We start from the raw sequence: 15,034 nt of genomic DNA, 5'->3' as shown, positions 1-15,034 counted from the left end.
CGCAGGAAGCTCCACCTCAACATGAGCAAGAACTGCTCTCCATGGAGGTGGCAGAGCCCTGGAACAGCTGCCCGGGGAGGGTGTGGAGTCTCCTCTCTGGACACATTCCAGCCCCACCTGGATGTGTTCCTGTGTCACCTGCTCCAGGTGACCCTGCCTGGGCAGGGGGCTGGACTGGGGGAGCCCTGGGGGCCCCTCCCGACCCAAACAATCCCGCGATTATTTAAAAACAAACAAACAAAACCCCCAAAGCAAAACCAGGGCATTTATTTCGCGCCGGAAAAAGAGCCGGATGAGACGAAAGGAGCATGTCTTTGGCTACTCTGCCGTGCCACTTTCACGTGGGAGTTTCAAATTTAGGTGTGTAAAACTCTCTGTAGCCCAGGGGCACGGCCGCCCCTGACAGCAGGGACAACCCCGGGACAGCCGATCCTCACGGTAAGGACAGCCCCGGACAGCGCCCCTCACGATAGGGACAGCCCGGGACAGCCGCCCCTCACGGTAAGGACAGCCCCGGGACAGCGATCCTCAAGGGCCGGACAGCCCCGGGACAGCCGCCCTCACAATAGGGACAGCCGTCCCTCACGGTAAGGACAGCCCCGTCCCAGCCCCGGCCGGCCCCAGCAATGGCCGCTCCGCCTCTTCCGCGCTGACCCGGAAGGCGTCTGGGGGTCACGCGGCAAAGATGGCGGCGCCCAGGCGCTGAGGGAGGCCGGCGGAGCAGCCGCGGCCATGAGCGCCGCCCGCGCCCGCCCGGGCGCTCGCAGGTACCGCGGGGATGGCGGTGGGGGGCCGGTGGAGCGGGCAGGGCTGGGGACACCCTGGGGCTGCTCTGGAGAGTCATACCCGGAGCGTGCATGTCCCTGTGAGTGCCGTGCGTGGGGCATCCATGTGTGACCTTCTGTGCGGGGATACCTGTGTGTGTCCTGTATGGAGCATCCATGTGTGTCCTTCTGTATGGGAATACCTGTGTGTATCCTGTATGGAGCATCCATGTGTGTCCTTCTGTATGGGAATACCTGTGTGTATCCTGTGTGGGGCATCCATGTGTGCCCTTCTGTATGAGGATACTTGTGTGTATCCTGTATGGAGATCCTGTGTGTGTCCTTCTGTATGGGAATACCTGTGTGTATCCTGTATGGGGGATGTGTGTGTGTCCTTTTGTAATAGGGGTACTTGTGTATGTTCTTCTGTATGAGGATACTTGTGTGTGTGTCCTGTATGGAGATCCCTGTGTAAGCTCTTCTGTATGGGGATAGCTGTGTGTGTCCTGTATGGGGGATCCATGTGTCCTTCTGTAGGGGGGATCCTTGTGTGTGTCTCTCTGTATATGGGATCCCTGTGTGTATCCCTTTGTATAGGGGATCCTTGTGTGCCCTTCTGTATGGAGGATCCTTGTGTATGTCCTGTATGGAGATCCCTGTGTGTATCCTTCTGTATGGGGGATCCCTGTGCACGTTCCTCTATGGGGGATCCCTGTGTGTGTCCTGTATGGAGGTCCCTGTGGGTATCCCTGTGGGTATCCCTCTGTTTGAGGGATCCCTGTGTATGTCCTGTATGGGGGTCCCTGTTTGTATCCCTCTATATAGGAGATCCCTGTGTGTGTCCTTCAATATAGGGATCTTTGTATGTGTCCTGTATAGGGGTCCCTTGTGTGTGTATCTCTCTTTATGGGGAATCTCTGTGTGTGTCCTTATGTATGGGGGATGCTTGTGTGTGTCCTTCTTTATGGGGAGTCTTTATGTGTGTCCCTCTATGGGGGATCCCTGTGTGTGTCCCTCTTTATGGGGGATCCCTGTGTATATGGGGGAATCTCTGTATACGTCCCTACATATGGAGGATTCCTGAGTGCCACACTGGACTCTATCCTCTATGTGCTGTCCCATGGCAGCTTCTTCCTCTCAGTGCTGCTTTGCCAAGATAATTTTGTCAGTAGTATATAGAGATAGTAGTGGAATAATGCTGCTATTCTACAGTCCTACAGCCCCAAGGCTGACAGAGCTCGAGGAGTGTTGGGACAATGCTCTCAGGCACATGATGGGATTCTTGGGGATGTCCTTTGCAGGGCCAGGAGTTGGGCTCTGTTATCCTTGTGGGTGCTTTCCAATTCCACCTATTCTGTGACTCTGTGAAAATACATCTCAGGGAGCTGAGAGATTTGGAAGAAAACACAAAACGTCATTAGGGCATGCTTACAGTTTGGTTTGGGGCCTGTTGTGAGAAGAAGGACATTGAGGGGCTGGAGTGGGTTCAGAGAAGGGAACAGAGCTGGGGAAGGGGCTGGAGCACCAGGAGTAGCTGAGGGAGCTGGGGGGGCTCAGCCTGGAGAAAAGGAGGCTCAGGAGGGACCTTCTGGCTCTGCAACCCCCTGACAGGAGGGGGGAGCCAGGTGGGGGTCAGGCTCTGCTCCCAGGTACAGGATGAGAGGAAACAGCCTCAAGTTGTTCCAGAGGAGATTTACATTGGATATTAGGGAGGATGACTTCAAGGAAGGGTGGGCAGGCACTGGCAACAGGCTGCCCAGGGCACTGGTGGAATCACCGTCCCTGGAGGAGTTCAGAAAACGTGTGAATGTGGTGCTTAGGGACATGGGCTCGTGATGGTTGGACTTATGATCTTAGGAGTCTTTTCCCTCCCTAATGATTCCATGATTCTGTGATTCTCCACTTTCAAGTCTTTACCCTACAGCAGTGAAAGTTTCTCCCCTCCCGACCTACCCTGAGTCCCATTTGTTGGGGTGTCCTGTGTCACAGCTGAGAGCAGACACTGAATTAGGAGCAAACTCAGTGGCAGAGGATAAATGTGAATCTAATGTCATCTTTTTTTCCTTTTCTCCTTTAAATAGGACTGTTTGTGTGGCGTCTGAAGGGCGCTGGCACAGGGCACATCCCGTGCCCGTTCCTGCACCTCTGCCGGGCAGCCAGCGACAGGTTGATTACATTTCAGTACTTTAACTTTCTCAAACGAATGGTAAGTCAGGGAGGGGATTTATCCCGTGTTTCTCATTCATCCCAGGTCAAAATGGAGAGTAGTTGATAAAAGCAGTATTTTTCTTACCAACCCAACTCAGGTGATTCCAAGCGTCTCATTTTCTCACTGAATGGGATTTAAGGGCTTGGTATCTAAAATCCCTGAGGCTGGACAGTTCCTTGTGCTACAGAGTCTCCTCTGCTTGACACGAATCTTCCTGTGCCTTTGCAGCAGGACACTCATCTCCTGCTGAAAAACATGAACTGCAATTGTTTTTAAACTGTTATTTATAGAAATGCTAATAAGAAGGTCACATCTTGGCCAGCAGTCCTACAAGTGGTAGATGGGACTCACTTGTGGAGGAGGTGTGTTGTGAGTTAATCAGTTAATTTAAATCAAAACTCCTGAGCTCGTTAAGTTAATGGGTTTCATTTACAGTGTGCTGTTAGTTTTAGGTATTAAAAACCGCTGTAATTATCATTCAGACCTTTGAAATTGCATCTTCTCCTTTGACCAGTTGCATCACATGTAAGTGGATGGTAGTAAAAGACTTATTTTTTTCTTCCCTGAGTTGTGGTCTCTTTGTTGCACTTTGGAGCTTCATCTATGACATGTGGGTAAGACTTAAGTCTTACAGTGACTGCTTTGCCTGTAAGGAGCTTGTACAGCTGTGAATCAATAAATGGGGATCTTTCCAGGCTTCTGGGGTTACCACCACTTCTCAAATACTTATTTGTGCTGCTGATTTGATCTGTATTCACATCACTCATTCAGAGTTTCATATCCCTCTTACTCATTATAATTAATGTGCACTCTAAACCAGGATTAGTTGAAAGCTCTGTCTTTTTATGCCTCTTGTGCTTGAAATATAGAGAATATTTTGGGGAAGAAAATGGAAAGGAGAAGCTAAATGGTATTTTTCTTATTCTGTATGTATTCTGAGACCTTTAAATGAGAGGAAACAACTGTCTCCTAACTTTATGTTCAAAGTATGTTCATTTGAACTCCTGTTGAAATTTGCTGTCTAGTTAATTAACATAAAGCTTGGCATAAGTAGTAATAGAGTAATGTGGGAGATGATTTTATACCATGGCAGGTAGATGGTATTTTCTGGCACTTTTCTGATTTCTTTTTCATCTCTTAAAGATGCAAAAATCAAGTGCCTGTATGGGAGACTGGAATTGTTATGGGCACTTGTGTATCTCCCTATTTAAAGGTGAATTTTATTTGATCACAGGTTGGATCTGAGGATCTTGGAGGTCTTTTCCAACCTTAAAGATTCTATGAATTGACCAGTTGTAAATCAAATGGTATTACCTGGTGGTTTTGAATATGAACAAAGGGTTTGCTATTGAGGCTGGGGGGGGTAAGTAAATTTAACCAGAAGCAATTATCCAAGTTTAAGTAAACATTATTGATGCAGTTGTGAGTTGTAAATCTGCTTTTGTGATATTGTGACCAACTTCAGAAGCCTTTTTGCTTACGAAGTAAGTGTTTGAAATTCAGGCTCGCATCATGGGAAATAATTCTCTTAAAAATGAGAATATTCCAGCAATAATATTGGTGGTGTTAACAGTGTGAAATGGGTGGAAATATCTTCTTACCTATTCATTTGAATATCTGTCACTGTATTTAGTATGTAACCCAGCACAACAGAGACCTCAGCCAACGAGCCAAACCCAAGTCGGACCCGGTTGTGACTCCTTTTCACGAGCTTCAGCAGCTGGATCAGGACAAAAAGGTTATCCACAAGATTAGCCCCGTTTCACCTGCTCATCAGCCTTGGCCTGAGCCATCAGGGAGACATGAGCTGAGAGAAGTGAAGTCACCTGCAGAAACTGAGGCCACAGCAGTGAGAGCAGAGCCCAGAGAGGACAGACAGTGGAAGGAGATGAAGCTGCGGCTGGATGAGCTGCCAGGAATTTTGGCACGCCTGTCCAAAATCAAGCTCACAGGTATCATTTTTTTTTATCACTTCTGTGCATCCTGTGTGATAGCAGAGTTCTTAAGCACGTTACTGGTACAGTGTGGCTTTTCCTGTGATAATTCCCACCTTCCTGATACAAAATTCCATCTAATGTGTGCTGGGAAAATTGTTTTGTGGAAGCATTTGATAGTTTTCCCATTAAATTTTAAAGATAATGAGGAGGAGCTTGCATCCTGTGTCAGCTAGCTTTTGGAAGTCATAAACAAACAGGTATTGGTACAAAAACTACAGTGAAACTAGGTCAGGAAGTGAATTTACAAATATTGTATTCAGTGTTTAAAGTTGTCTTATTTAAGTTTACCAATATTCCGTCTTATTTACATACCTTTCACTTTCGTACTGCTTGTTGTGAGATGAGTATTAAAAGTCCCAACGAAAGATAATCCAAATAGTTTCCTGTATTACAAAGAAAAATGTTTGAGTCTGACCAATTGAATTTTATAAAATAAGATATAATTTACTTTTCAATCAGTACTAGTGTTGTCTCTTCCAACCAGCAGTTTGTTCAGCAGTTGCTTTGCTGCCTTAGCTACATTTTGCCTTGTTCTGGTAGTAATATTTAACAACTATAAATTACTCCTTTGCCAATAGGTAGTGCTATATGTACTTTTATTTCTAAGGGCACTCTGATGATCTGATCATCTTGTCTACATCAATTCAAGAGCAGAAATGTAATTTCCTGAGTTCTTACCTTGGTGCCCTTTCCAGTGCGTGGAATAAATTCCTGATAACAAGACTGTTCTTTGCCATAACAATTTGTGAATTCAGTTCACTTTTTAAAACTTTTTGTCTTGCAATATATAAGTTTTCATTGTTTGTTGCTCTGTGGAAAAATTGTGCTGACCACATGGAGCGTGTAATGGTCATTTACATTTTCATCTCAGCGTTGATGAGACATCTCATGGTTTGGACTTGGCACAACTGATCTCGTTTGTACATCTCAATTTTCTTCCTCATTGTTTTTAGAAAACCTCAGGGCATTTATTTTGTGCTGGTAAAGAGGTTGATGAGATGAAAGCATGTCTCTGATAATTTAGCATGTCACTTTTATATATTAGCCTTGGTAAATTCAAATTTGGGTGTACAAAGCTCTCACTAGCACATTCAGCAGTTATCAGGCTTATTTGCAACAGCTTTGTGGCACATCCAGCCTCACTTATTGCCTCATCTTTCTTTCTACATTATACAGGGCTTGCCTTTTTCTCCCCCACACTGTTCAGTTTTAGTAATACTTTGTTTCTGTAGGGCTCACCATGGATAGCTTGTAAGAGCTGTATGAACAATTAGCTCTTCTGGCATATTTTCAGTGAGGTGATTTTATTTAAGTGGTTCTTATGTGAACTTGAAGGCTGTGCCAGCTACTGGGGTAGAACTAAATTAAAAATTCTCACTAGATCCAGAAATGAAAAGTTAAAATGCCACGATTAAGGGACCAGAGAGAAAGAAAATGAACTGTCGTTTTAAGCACTTGATGTGTTTGTTCTTATGTTTGCTGACATTCCTGACAGGAATGCTCAGTGTGACCACATCCTGATGTTGCTGGTGCTCCTCAAAACAGGAGTTTGAACAACTGCAGCAAGATGCCAGAATGTATTTACTGGGAGAAAGTAATTTCATGTGATGCTTTTTTGTGTGGCCTCAGCGTTGCTGCAGAACTCTTCAGCAGTTTCCAGTAGGCTCTATTAAATGCAAAAAGCAATTCTGACAGGCAAGCACCTCTCTGGATTTAAAATAGGCTGTAGGAGGCAAAGGTTAATGAATTTCATTCCCTTCAGGACTGTTGTTTTGAGATGTAAACTTAACTGCTCATTTCTGAACAGCTGTAGAATTTTTAATCTGACTTCCAGGGCTGCAGGGGAAGGGGCTGTGTCTGTAGCCTCTCTCTGCTGGCACTGGAAGAGTTCTTGAGCCAGGGGAAGTGTGGTGAACTTTGTACCTGTGGAGCAGGTATAGAGAGAGACAGAAAACCACCTCAACCACTTTTCTCATTTTGATCTCTGTGTATTTGGTGTGGAGATTTTTTGGATGTGGGAAGTGTAAAAGAATAAGTTGGATGAAGAGGGGTTTGTAGGAGGGGAGTTCATTTGATGGTCTTTATTGATCGTGGGGTAGCACAGGAAAGGGGCAGGAATAATACTGGGTGTAGTGTAGCAAGGAAACAGGATTAGCTTTTCTTCCAACATTTAGACAAATTATATATTCTGTAAAGAATATGGTGGAGTCATTCTTTGATTGTATTTTTTTTTAAACAAGAATAAATTCTCTGAGGTCAGTGTTTAACTTACAAATGACACACAACTGAGTTCCTTTCACCCATGAAGTTCTGATAGATCTCATATCCTGTGTGGTTTTTTTGGCAGACTCTTTATTTATACTTTTTGGAGTATGAAATAACAAAAAAACAAACTCTGCATTATGCTAAAATGGGACTTCCTTATGCCCTGTTCTTTTCCCGCTGCTGAAGGAAGGGGATTGTTTGTTTGTATTCTGAACTGTACTTCACCTTTGAAAGGAAATGAGTTTAGCTATTTCCATACCCTCCTGCTTCATGTAAACTGCAGCTCTTGTGACTCTGCCATTAGAAGCTCTACCTTAAAAACAGGAGTAGATTTTTGTTTATATTCTTTTGCCGTAGAAAACAATTAGGGAACTTTTAATTACTTGTCTCATAATCTGCCTTTTTGGGTTCAGTTTCCATCCATTCCTATCTCTGTGGTGTTCTGTGTTGGCTGCTCTCTCAACAGCTGTATCCTACCATCCAAGCACTTGGAAAGCTAATGCATCTGTCTGATAGGTTTTCAGAATTATAAATGTCATTGTTTTCAGCTTGATCCCAAAGTTGATGTGTTATGTAACCTAAAATAGGAGAGAGACACAAGGTATGGGAATAGGAGGAAGTTCTAGTGATTTATAATGCACACACATGAAGAATTTCAGGTTGTCTCATCTTCTTTGCTTAAATCTAAACTTGAAGTTAATGTTTCCTCTAGGGATTACAGATAAAAAACTCAGATGAGCTGTATGCAAACACACAGGAAAATCCCAATTCGGTTTTTAATTTGGGGGAACTGTGATGAAGGCATGGTATGAAAAAGGATGAGTGTTCCAGGTTGCCCAGGGAAACTGTGGCTGCCCCATCCCTGGAAGTGTCCAAGGCCAGGTTGGACGGGGCTTGGAGCAACCTGGGCTGGTGGAAGGTGTCCCTGCCCATGGCAGGGGGTGGAACTGGATGGGCTTGAAGGTCCCTTCCAACCCAAACCACTCCATGTTTCTATGATGTACAGCACCTGATGTGTTCAAGGAAAGACTGGACATGGCACTCAGGGCTCTGGTCTGGTTAACAAGGTGTTGTTCAGTCAAAGGTTGGATTTGATGGTCTCAGAGATCTTTTCCAACCTGATTGAATCTGTGATTCTGTAGCACCTATCTGAGCAGTGGATCATCATGGGTGGACAAATATGATAATTTATGAGCATCTTCAATTTTGAAAACTGAACTAGAACATTTTTTTTTTTATGTGTCCTCTTATAAGAAAATAACCCTGTCTCTTCTACTAGAAAACAGCTGGAATTAATTGGCTGTATTGCTTCTGTCTGGATTTGTGTCTGTGCAATAGTGATGCTTTAGCACAAAAGTGCTGAACTGGAAATCAGAAGCCTGGGATATTTGATACTGTTTTAAGATGTGACTGTGCACATCCTACTTCATCTCTTGGCTGTTGTGTCTTGGTGACACAGTGACAGAGATCCAGCTTTGCATAGCCTTGAGTGTTACCAAACAACAAATAAGGGGCCTGTGTTGTGTTTATAGGTTAAAACTCTGGTAACGTTTTTTTTTTTTCACTCTAGTGAAAAATCCATTTGCTTTAGTGGAGTTTCCAGTATGTTCCCACTTTATTCTGGAAGAATAGCATTTATTATGGCATTTATTCTTTAAATGGTAACTTCAGTATAACCAGAAACTTTGACAAAGATGTATTGGTGGATATTGTTCCAACTATTACTAGTGCACGTTTATTCTCAGTTCTAAATATATTTCATATACTTGTCAAAGTAGTTCTCATTTTGTGATTAATATGCCAGTAACTATTATCCCATCAAAGAAACAAAAGCTGAGTAGTGGTAGCTGTCTGGCAATTTATTTTCCACGCTACCAGAAAAACTAATGAAATAAAAATAAACCCTTATTACAGTTTATTTTTAGCAGATCAATTTAAAATTGTTGGATGGATGTTTGTAATACTGCACTTGAATTTTATATGATATAATGCAAAGGTTATGTGCATCAAAGCTTTGATATGCCCTAACAAACCTGAGTTTATAAAGGACATGTTGGTCAGGTGTGTAGCACAAATATTGGTGCTACACTTGGCTTTCCAGAAACCAAAGTGTGAAAACTCTGGAAGGAAAATTCCATCATTTTGGAAAGCTACTTTCCTTCAAGAACTGTATAAACACTTGCTGTAAAGGAGTGAAATTGTTTCCTAAATTAAAGTAGAAATGCATTTGCTTTTGTCCTTCCGTGTGTGCTGATATATCACCAGTATAGGAGTAGAAGGGAATTCTAAAGCAGAATTGATTTGCTTTGGCTCTCTATGGTTTTATTTTGGCTTGGCTGCTTTTTAATAGGAGGTAGGCAAAATATGGCAAAGTGATTCACATGCTATAAATACAAATACAGGGATTTATAAAAGCAGATCACATTGTGATGGAGTGGAAAAGGAATGTAAAGAACACACTAGGCTTTTTGACTGTATTTTTATGTTAGAAACATTATAATTCACTCTTTGTCACCAATCCATTAGCATTTTCTTTTTCATTTACATTGAAACGGGAGACAAATGTCCCCTGTTCATTTTTGTTAAAGCTGAAAATGTTTAAAGGGCTGAAAATTAGGTTTAGGCTGAGATCATAAGTTTAAGTCTTGGCTTCTTTTTGAAGAGTGAATATAATGCCAACTCTCATCAAGCCTTGAAAGGATCGATTCCATCTATTATGCAATAAGGTGAAGTTAATTTGGCCCCTAAAGCACTAAACTAACAGGGATTAAAAAACAAACAGAGTCAATGACCTCATTCCCTTGATGTGATCTCAATTAAATATACTTTTCCTCCACGAGGGAAGTTGAAGAGTAAATTATTGCTTCCACAGTTAAAGAAAATAAACTTCCCAATCCAAAGGGAGCATTTTCCTATTTACTGCTGATGTGTTGCACTGGAATATCTGGGCAATGAGGGAAGCAGGGAGTGCCTGGTGTGCAAACCCTGCCCAGACAACAGAAAATACCTGCTTTAATGGGATAGGGGAGAGGATGTGCTGCAACCTTTCTAAATGAGCTCCTGATAAGTCAAACTGAAATGACTGGCTGAAATTAATCTGGAGAAATCAATGGGGACTTTAATTAGTGCTGTAGCTGTACAGTATTCGAATTTCTTTGGGGTCAGGGTAGTGCTAATGTTACACTGACTGTTTGCCAATCCGCTCCACCTTTCTTCTCCAGTAAATGAGCTGGTGTTTTCCCATAATAAATTGGTGTAAAGTGCTCTCTAAGATAAGTTTTAATTAAATTCTTGTCTGGAAATGAGTGTGTGATTTATTATGCAAAAAACCCGAATGTAATCACTCTTGGAAATGCAAACGCCACCGTTCACTGTCATTTTCAGGGCGTTTTTTAACTCCTCAGTTGTACCAATGCAGTTCATGTTCTCCTGTGCACTCTGCTAAGAAGTTTGGAAGCTAAGGTGGTGTGGTATTTATAGAATAAATGGGTCCAGTCTTTCAGAACCACCTTCATGTCTGTTTGTCTGGTGGGCCAGCAGAACCTGTGGTTATTTCAGAGCTGCTCAGAGGGTAAAGCTCTGTCACAGATCCTCTGTATTTTAGAAGTAGCCTGGGACTCCATAACAAGGCTAAAGAATTAATGCTTATAATTATATTATGTATGTTCTTATAATAATATTCAGTCACCAAGGGATTTTAATGCTTAGAGAAAAGTTTTGATGAGCAGCAAGTTTTCTTCCCTGTGTTTTTAGTATTAAATCCTAAGGTTCTTAGGCAGGCACAGCTCTTAAAATGAGCACTTTGCATCCTTGCTGGCAGGTCGCTGCCATGACATTTAGTTTTTCATCTCAAGTAACACTGCTTAATAGATAATCCAGGTATTTTCAGTCAGCAAAGGTTATTTATTTGTATTTAACTTCAGACAGATGGTAGACTTTGTAGGACTCAGGAAGATGAGAACATTTTGATACTTTGATTTGAGCTGGCTGAGTTCTGGAACATGCAGTTACATGCAGAATATAATTTAAATACTTTCTCTTTAATAGCTATTAATTTCAGATTGTAAGGCTCAAGGTCATGAGGAAGATATTCCATAAGTGTGCTGACTTTTATAGTATAAGAAATTTGCCATGTCATATTATTTCTTGCCAAAAGTGAAGTTTGTGAGACCTGTTATTTGGCAAATTACAATATTAGAATTGAGAGTTAGGTAACTTTCATTTTAGGGATGTAATTTGCAGTACTGTACTAAAGTTATAATTTTGGATGACAAAACTGAAATGGATTTTTGTGAATGCACTCAAATTTTGAGACCTTTAAGTGCCGTTGGGTCTATGAGATGATGTGATTGTGCCTTCAGCCCAAAATGGGCAAGTCAAGTGGGAGCAGAGATGATGCAGTGAAATTACTGTAGCTACATGCCCTGAGTCTCCTTTTAGCTCTGCACTGCTTAAATCCCTGCTATAATTTGATATAAAATATCATTTGGGGATTTTTCTTACTATTTTTCTTCCCCATTAGGCTTTGCAGTGACGTGTGAGTTACTGGAACAAATCATGTCCTGTACATGTTGAGTGGGGCAGTTTGGTCCTGGGGCAAATCCATAAAACAGGGAATGAAGAAACATAAATGAGGCTCATCTGACACTTGTCTTTTTGGTTACCCTCACCTTTCCCTGTTTCAGCTGACACTTTGCAAAGGTTAAGGACTCATCCCACAGGTGTTGCTGTTTAAGTTCTTTTCTATCTCTTTTTCCACCTTTTCTTTACCTACCAAACCTTAGATTTCAGGACATCCTTTTATTATTCAAAAGAATTGATAAGTAACTAAGGTTGAGACTGAAAATAATACATAATCTGGAGGGCAATCAACTGGCAGGAGCTCAGGTGTTGAACAAAGTGTATTTTCTGGTGGGTTCCCTGGTGGGCTTGATTGCCCAGCCAGCAAAGCTCAGCCTACTCAGATTGAAAAACTTGATTTCATCAGGATAGCACATCCTGTGGAATGTTTACTGAGAATATTCTGTGGAGCTTTTTTGTTCTCACCTCTTCTACTAATGCACTGATGTTTCTGGGTTTCTTGTTTCATCCCTGACAGTTCTTCTGATTTTCGACTTCTCTATGTGGAGTATTAATATTAATTGTACTCAGTTCCTGGAGCTACTGTGAGCCATAAAAGTGGCAAAAACTTAATCTGCACGTGGGTTCCTAAAGTTTGAAAGCCTTATTTATAGTGTTGTGCACAAAGGAGGTGGTTTCTGGTATTCTCTGACCTGTGCTCTCACTGTGTTGCAGCTCTGGTCGTCAGCACCGCGTCCGCCGGCTTTGCCATGGCCCCGGTCCCCTTTGACCTGCCCTGTTTCCTGCTGGCCTCCCTTGGAACTGGCCTGGCATCCTGTGCTGCCAACTCCATCAACCAGGTCAGTCCATCCTCATCTGTACAGCAAACTGGTGTCCTCCTGGCTCCTGAAATGCTGACTGGATGGCTGGGAGTGCTGTGCCTTCAGCTGCCGTGGGAGCTCGGGGCTGCTAAAACTGACACCACAAAAGGAGTGTGTGCCTGGGAATTCAAGGGGAGTTGCTAGGCATGGTGTGTTTACACAGAATGAAGTTGATGAGGTTTTAAGCCTCCCAATAATAATGTTTATCTTCGTAATACCGAGCCTGGATCATTGAAAATGACAGAGGAAGAACTGGGTAATTGGAGTGTAAGAATAGCCAGCGGGGCTCCAGCCTCACGGGCCTGGTTCTTTGGATGTGTTGTTGCATGACCTTGTTGGATCTGTGTAAAGAGTGGCTCAGAGCACCTCTCTAAATGTCAGTAGTGGGACTTTGGTGGGGTTTTGCCCAGGCTGGAGTCAGGGTATCTCCTGCACATCTGCAGAGGTACTGAAAATCTCTGTCCTGTGGAGGTTGTTCCATGATGATGTTCCGGGTGCCTCAACTTCCCTGCATGTGTCAACATGCCTGTGGAGCTTGATGCTGATCTCAGCTCTCCTGCACTCCAGCTGTGAAGCAAAGTTGCAGTTGGGCTCTTCCTCCATCCCAAAGGAAAGCTCAACCAGTGAAGAGGTAACAACACTTGTGTTGAACAGAGTTACAAAGCGCAGTAGCCACAGTCACTCTCAGTTGTATAAATATGGCCTGGAAAAAGAAGCAGCAGTAGCAGTGATGGGACTTCATGTTTTCAGCAATCACTTGTGAGTCCTGAGACCCCAGTAATGGAAGTTTCCTGGTTGACTCACCTTGTTTGATTTGGGCTCTGATGTTTACACCTTGGAACACCTCAGTTGTAGGCACTCAGTGTGATTTTTGGGCTTGTACCCATCAGCACACTTCTTGTTCAGCCTGAAGTAAGTCCTGTTTGTTGTTTTTACAGGTTTTACTGTTTGTTTTCACTGAGCTTAAAACTGGGACAGGCAGCTAACTTTGTGTCTGTTTTCTCTGCAAAATTGGAAGGATGCTGCATGGGTTTTACTTGCTTGGAAATATTTATGTAGCCTGCCTAACTTGAAAACACCTAGGTAGCCTTAAAAAATAATTTTAAGTAAGTCACACTATTTTCTGAGGAATACATTTGGTTATCATTACGTATTTTTCACACAAAGGCTGGGTAGAAAAGCTGTCATAAATAAGGTGAAGCTTTCTTGGGTTTTGATACAATTTTAGAGGTGTGCTTTTTACCTCCCTTTTTTGCTTCACTGCGTTTTTAATATTAAAAAACCCATTTGTGAGTTATCCTTTGAAATATTTACTGTCACACTTACTTCACCTTTGATATGCATACTACTGGACTGAGAGAATCAATTATTGCTTATTTAGATTTTCCTGTGCAACTTGTCCTGAGATTTTGATAGATTTTCCTAGAGGTGACATTCACAAACAAATAACTGGTTTTCTTTGTTTCAGCATCCACGTGTTGCTCAGTATATTTTGTCCCAAAAGCTGCAATTTTTTAAATTCCCGCAAGCCACTTTTTAAAATATTGAATTACTTGGGAGGACCAGGAATCCTGTGGTGTAATATGCAGCTGGACACTTCTGAGCCTTGTTGGGATAGGAAGGGCAAGTCAGGAGTGCAGTAACTTTGTGCTTGGGCTCGTAATTCACTAATTATTCACTACAAGTTACTCCAGCCTCACAAAGCGTCTTTCTCAATCTCAGCTGAACACTTTGAATTTGCACATTTGCTCATGTTGAGCCACTGTGCCTGTGTAGAGAGACCTTCAAGGCAACTGCTCCAAGTAAAGAAAATAAAGGAGCAGAGTTGGTAACGAAGCAGAAGGAAGGAGCTCTGCTCTATGACCTTGTTTATCAATGGGTCCTTTCAGTCACTGAGTGTCCCTCTGCCGGTGTTGCCGTGTCTGAACCGGCTGGGAATTTAATTTTCCATAAATACTTTAAGCTGGGGTATCCGTCTCGACCTTTGGGAAGGAGCACATTTGACTTGGAACTTCCTTTATTGCTACTTTGCTCTGTCCATTGCTCCCCATACGCATCCCCTTCTCTGGCAGCTCATGACTCATGTTTCCCTCGGTGCTCCTTGCGATCCCTTAAGGACCTTTTTATATGATAACCGTCTTCCCACTTCCCACAGTGCCATAAATCTGTACATCTTTAAGGGCAGCTCATCTTTCCCACTCCTCGTTTCCCTGATAAATCTGTGTGCACGATTTACAGTCCCCAAATATGTCGTGGGAAGGTGAAGTGTCGATTGTGTAAGATTCTTGCCCGTGATTTAGGACAGGATGTGAGGAGCCTGGTCCTGTGAAAATGTAATAAGGATTCTGTAACACTCGT

At 42.8% G+C, this 15,034-nt stretch overlaps 1 protein-coding gene across 1 annotated transcript in view; it reads left to right on the top strand.

The window, feature by feature from the left end:
- The first annotated feature begins 732 nt into the window (after positions 1 to 732).
- Positions 733 to 15,034, top strand: part of LOC103755234 (protoheme IX farnesyltransferase, mitochondrial) — a 103,754-nt gene continuing 89,452 nt past the window's right edge. Inside the window, exons 1-4 of the mRNA XM_029960064.1 lie at positions 733 to 784; positions 2,846 to 2,970; positions 4,607 to 4,925; positions 12,531 to 12,655. Coding sequence (XP_029815924.1) covers positions 733 to 784; positions 2,846 to 2,970; positions 4,607 to 4,925; positions 12,531 to 12,655 — 621 coding nt within the window. The remainder of the gene's footprint in view (positions 785 to 2,845; positions 2,971 to 4,606; positions 4,926 to 12,530; positions 12,656 to 15,034) is intronic.

The sequence above is a fragment of the Manacus vitellinus genome, unplaced genomic scaffold, assembly GCF_001715985.3.
Source record: "Manacus vitellinus isolate BGI_N305 unplaced genomic scaffold, ASM171598v3 scaffold_24_pilon, whole genome shotgun sequence".
Taxonomy (NCBI): Eukaryota; Metazoa; Chordata; class Aves; order Passeriformes; family Pipridae; genus Manacus; species Manacus vitellinus.
Note: the sequence above shows the minus strand (reverse complement) of the source record. Positions and strands in the feature narration are given on the sequence as shown.